This window comes from Tursiops truncatus, chromosome 5 (assembly GCF_011762595.2).
Source record: "Tursiops truncatus isolate mTurTru1 chromosome 5, mTurTru1.mat.Y, whole genome shotgun sequence".
Taxonomy (NCBI): Eukaryota; Metazoa; Chordata; class Mammalia; order Artiodactyla; family Delphinidae; genus Tursiops; species Tursiops truncatus.
In genome coordinates, this window is record NC_047038.1 from 53,035,675 (window position 1) to 53,041,756 (window position 6,082).

The following is a 6,082-nucleotide window of genomic DNA, read 5'->3' on the forward strand; positions in this document are numbered from 1 at the left end:
TAGAATTTCACACACAAAGCAGCCAAACCACATAACAGAATAGAAAGTAAATTCATAAAATTTTGACTAGATCAGCTTCTGGCTCTGGAAGCTGAAGGAACAGTGAACAGCTCCAGGGAACAGTGATATATGCTGTTTGATTAATGGACATCTACTCCAAAAAGAAGCCTTGCAGAAAACTCCCTACCAGTGACTGATTTCTGAGTCATTTCTTCCTATCTGAACTGCCCCTTGCCCTCTGTTAGCACTATCCATTATCAATTGTAAGAGCATTTGAAAAATTATACAGTACATGTAACTGTATAAAATGAAAGCATTATTTAAGTCTTTATTTGCCCAGGAGATTTTTTTTTTTTTTTTTTTTTTTTTTTTTGCGTTATGTGGGCCTCTCACTGTCGTGGCCTCTCTCGTTGCGGAGCACAGGCTCCGGACATGCTGGCTCAGCGGCCATGGCTTACGGGCCCAGCCGCTCTGCGGCATGTGGGATCTTCCTGGACCAGGGCACGAACCCGTGTCCCCTGCATCGGCAGGTGGACTCTCAACCACTGCGCCACCAGGGAAGCCCCATTGCCCAGGAGATTTTATACCTTCTGAAAGCTTGTAGTGTAATAAAGACAGTCTTCACATACATGTGTGAGTAAAGTTCATAGAAAAGACTAAATACATTTAGCAGTCTAATATGTAACTGAAGTGTGGTATTAACAAAATACATGTCAAAATCAATAAACATGCATATCATAACATGAATAATGATAGTAATCATAGGTCATCCAAGGTGAGAGAGCATTCAATTCATTTACTCTATAAATATGAATTTAGTCCTTGCTGTGTGCCGTGTACTTGCTAATAACTTGAGCTGCCAAGACAGGTGAGACAAGGTCCTGGCCTAGTTCCAGCTGGTAGATGATGATCATATGTGTTCCTGCCTTTCTGTCTTCAGCTCTCTTCCTTCTCTCACCTTATTTCTTTTGCCAGTTACTTTTTACCTTGACTCTACTTTTCATTTCGTAATCATTCTGTTCATAGAGTGAACACTATTCATCTCAGGTATGGTACATTCAAAAATGAATAAATTGTTATCCCTATTCTTCAGAATTTTCCTCCCTCCCTCCCTTCCTTCCCCTCTTTCTTCTCTTCTTATCTTTTCTTCTCTTTTTCCTTCCTCCCTCCCTTCCTTTCTTTTCCCTCCCTCCCTCCCTCCCTCCTTCCTTTCCTCCTTCCCTGCCTCTTTCCCTTCCTCCTTCCCTCCCTCCCTCCCTTCCATACTTACTAAATATCCACTATGAGCTTGTCACTATTCCAGAGACTACAAAAGTTAATAAGACTTCCTGCCCTCATTGTCTCCTTTCTTCTGGGGAAACTGACTATAAATAAGTTAATATAAAATATTTTAGGTAGTGATAAGTTCTGGGATGCTAAACAAAGACAGGTAAAAGGAAAGAGAATGCTGCTTTGGATAGGGTAGTTAGGAGAAGCATCTCTGGAGAGAGAGCATTTGAGTCATGTGGAGATGGAGGGGAAAAAAGATGAGGCGGCGGGAACAGCAAGTGCAACAGCCCTGAGGGAGTCGCAAGATTGGCATGTGGCAGGAACAAGGAAGAGGCAGAAGATGGTACACTGTGCAGCTGGAGGGATAGCCATGGACCTGACCATGCAGGGCTTTGCGGCCTTTGGCAAGGACTTTGGAGTTTAGCCTAAGTGTGTGAGGAAGCATTGGAAAGTTTTGAGCAAGAGATTATTGTGCTCTGATTGAGTTTTTAAAAACCACTTTAAGGGCTGTGCAGAGAAGTAACTCAGAGGGAAGAACAAGAATGGAAGCAGGGAGACGAATTAGGAAGCTATTGCTATCATTGAGGTAACTGGTAGGGCAGGAAGAAGGATGGTAGCAGTGGGACAGGAAGAAAAGGGTGGGTTTGAGGTATATTTTGAAGGAATAGCTGATAGCATTTACTGTACGTTGGCTTTGGGGTTGTAAACTTTATTTTTTCCAGTCCTCTTTATTTCTCTTGCCACTGTGGAAAAGAGGGAAAAATCACAAAGGACTAAACTTGTGATAATTTATTGAATGTCTACTTTAAAAAAAATAGCTCAATATCATTACCTTTCACCTGCCATCCACTCCCCACCCCAGTGTATCTCACCTCTCTTCCCTTCTTTTTTTTTTTTTTTTTTTTTGGGTTCGCGGGCCTCTCACTGTTGTGGCCTCTCCCGTTGCAGAGCACAGGCTCCGGACGCGCAGGCTCAGTGGCCATGGCTCACAGGCCTAGCCACTGCGTGGCATGTGGGATCTTCCCAGACCGGGGTACGAACCCGTGTCCCCTGCATCGGCAGGCGGACTCTCAACCACTGCGCCACCAGGGAAGCCCTTCCCTTCTGTTTTAAACTTGGGAGAGCTTATATTTTATCTTAGTATATTCTTTTCTTCCTTCCTTAGGAAGCTATATTTAATCAATTTAATGACTAAACAGTAAAGGGAGAAGGTGGTGACTAAAATTCATCTTTTCAACTATATGTCAACTATGTGATTTAGAAAGAAAAATTTTCAGTGTTGAAACAAAACACAGAATTAGCTGAAATGATAAAAACCTGTAAAATTTAAACATTTTCATTTCTCTGACAATTGAAGAAGGTGTAACTTTAAGTTATAATATTTTCTAGATTGGAAGGTATCATTATCATAGTTCATGTTAAAAATTAAACATTTTGATAAGTTATATTATTTAAAGTAGTAATTTTCTAAATTTTGTTGAAATGTGTATAGAATTTTAACATCTCTCCCTTTAATATTTTGATAGCTTAAACAGTGGAAGATGTTTTGGTTAGAATTAGTTAGAATGTCTGCCAGTACCCTTAAGAAACATATTGATTTAAAATTTTACCTTTGCCTCTATCTCATCCAGGGAAGTACCAGACACAGCTTCAGAATGTGACTCCTTAAATTCTTCCATTGGAAGGAAACAGTCTCCTCCTTCAAGCCTTGAGATATACCAAACATTGTCTCCACGAAAAATATCAAGAGATGAGCTCTCCCTAGAGGATTCATCCAGAGGAGATTCGCCCATAGCTGCAGATATCTCCCGGGGTTCTCCTGATTGTGTAGGTCTGACAGAAACTAAGAGCATGATCTTCAGTCCTGCAAGCAAAGTGTACAATGGCATCTTGGAGAAATCCTGTAGCATGAACCAGCTTTCCAGTGGCATCCCGGTACCTAAACCTCGCCACACATCATGTTCCTCAGCTGGCAACGACAGCAAACCAGTTCAGGAAGCCCCAGGTGTTGCCAGGATAAGCAGCATCCCACATGACCTTTGCCATAATGGAGAGAAAAGCAAAAAGCCATCAAAAATTAAAAGCCTTTTTAAGAAGAAATCTAAGTGAACTGGCTGACTTGGTGGAATTCCATTCAAGTGGCATCTTTAAACTTTTATCTCCCATCCTTCACTCCTCTTTTTTTGTTTTAATTTTAGGAATGTAACTCCATTGGGGCTTTCCAGAGTGGATGCCATAGTGGAATGTCCTTAAGAGCAACTGTCTACTGTCTGCTTATTTAAATGACTATATAATCAATTTGTCAAGCCAGTTATTACTGAAAAATCATTAAGAGATGAGACAGTTTACAGTCATTTTTGCCTATTTATTTCTGCTTTGTTATTAGTGATATATATACAACATTTTGTTGAGAGCCACTATGGACTTAACAAGCTTTAATGGACTAGTAAGCCAGCATGGGCTTGCAAAAATTTCTTGTTTACCAGAGCATCTTCTTATCTTTCCACAGAGCTATTTACATCCTGGACTAAAATAACTTAAAAGGAGTAAAACTAATTGCACTACTGTTTCTCAGACTGGAAAAATATCTCTGCAAGTGAAACTGTATAGAGTTTATAAAATGACTATGGATAGGGGACTGTTTTCACTTTTAGATCAAAATGGGTTTTTAAGTAGAACATAGGGTTTCTAATTAACTTGATTTCTGGAAATGAAAACCCACGCTTTTATTATGGGAAGCTTCTTTAAATGCATTTAACATTATAAAGTTTCAAGTCCTGCTGTAAAGACCATGTTGTTTTGTTTTTCCCAGGGCTTTCACTGTGATTTTCTGCATTGCAGGCTGTATGATAAAATATAAATAATTTAAAGAGAGAGGCTCTTGATTCCTTACACAAAGTGGAAGAGTTAAAACTTGATTGAAGGACTTAAAACATTCACAAGCATATACTAAACTAGGGGGATGTGGGGATTCAGGCACTTGTTTACAGACTCAATAACTGCAAAGATTTATGGTTTGTGAAAAACTTGTACTGTGGAAAAGATAATAAATCGAAGACATTATTTTGTGGGACTGTGCTGATTTTTGTTGATAACACTCCACTAAGAACACTATATGTTTTTTGGAGAGCTGTGTAAGCTGTCTTCTTGCTTAACTGCAATATAAGAAATAGTGATGTTTTGGAAGTAAGTTGTCAACAAATTTCTTTCTATTTTATATTGTTTGTCATATTTTTATGTAGTTCGAAATGTTTAAATGTTCTAATATCAAGATTAACAAATATAAATTTATGGTGCATTTAGATTGTATTGTATTTATAAAGTTTGGGGTTTGTTAAACTGATAGCTTATTATAAAGGTAACTTTTACTGTGAAGATTGTCACATGAGTAACAAAGTACATTAACATCTGGGGAATTTCTGCTTAAACTGCTTCTTTTAAAAATTCAGTCAGAATGATCTGGTTAATGCAATGTGGATGGACATTTAGGTGAACAACTGATGCATATTAGCTAGAATGGTTTTTCAGCTTTGTGGCTGAAATATATAATGTCCAACTCAGTCCTGTTTAGATGAAAATGCTGATTGATAAACAATCATCATTCAAGATTTGCTCCAAAGAAATACTTTACTAAGAATATGAACAGTTTCCCAAAGTTTCCTGTAAATTTTATGTACTTCAGTGCCGTCGTTAAAAACTGTTAAGGTCTTGAATGATATTTATATACGCAGATATTTATATATTTAATAGACAGTGCTTTGAGGGCAAAAATTGTTTGACTGAAATGAACATAGTGTTTTGGACTAATTATAAGGTAAGTTAACCTGAAAGGTCAAGAGTTGAGGAACACAGACCCTAAAGCTGTTTAGGAAGGGGAAAAATTGTGCATGAAGAATTGAAAAGCGCCCTGGAAAGTTTCTTCAGAGTGAAGGGAATACCTAATCTTCTTTCTCCTTCTTACAACCAGGCAGGAGTTCTTCCCTTTGAAAATTGCAAAAGGGATGAGAACCTTTTAGTTTGATGAATAGAGAAGGTAAAAGCCACAGAGCATGAAGTGGGACTGGGAGAAGGAGGATCTCTAGGAGTGCCCAGCAAGGCTTCCACTTGTTCAGGGTAAGAAGGGATCCTGGATCAGAACCACCTAGATGCTAGAACTTGTGCCTGGGAGTGGGAGAGGCTGGCCTGAGTAAAATGTGGGCCATCTTAAGTCAGGGGATGCATTGTTTGTTCTAAATTTCACACGGTTATAAACAAATTCAACCAAGGGATACTTGCTGCCTTATGTTGCTTGTAATATTTACATGCATTAGTATAATGCTCTGTGTTTGTAAATTCAACAGAAAATAATTGAGTTTTGGAAAGCCACAATAATTTCTGTATCACATCGTTTACACACGAAGAGTTGGACGTTAATATAAATTTTTAAAATTACCCATTTCTTACCTTATTTTAACCTTATAAAACGATGGTATTTTCCTGATGTTAAAAGTAATACTTTCCTTATTGTAAAAAACGATTCATGATAGAAAAGTATGAAGAAGAGAAACAACAGCAATCAAATTCTACTGCCCACAGTAATCACTTTTAATATTTTGGTATGTTTTCTGCTAGATCATTTTCTATATACTGATATATATTTTACATAATTGAAATCATACTATATAGCTTTATATTATGCTTTTTCACTTAATATAGTATAAGCATTTCTCCAACATTATTAAAAACTCTTCACGAACAACATTTTAATGTTTCTATGATATACCATTGTATTGATTAACCATAATCTTTTTAATCATTCTTTTATTATTAAACA

General features: G+C 37.7%; 1 protein-coding gene across 1 annotated transcript in view; it reads left to right on the forward strand.

Annotated features, from left to right (window-relative positions):
* STIM2 (stromal interaction molecule 2) overlaps positions 1-4,567 on the forward strand; it is a 169,303-nt gene extending 164,736 nt beyond the window's left edge. The window contains exon 12 of the mRNA XM_019928374.3: positions 2,901-4,567. Coding sequence (XP_019783933.1) covers positions 2,901-3,378 — 478 coding nt within the window. The 3' untranslated portion in view covers positions 3,379-4,567. The remainder of the gene's footprint in view (positions 1-2,900) is intronic.
* Positions 4,568-6,082: the final 1,515 nt, after the last annotated feature.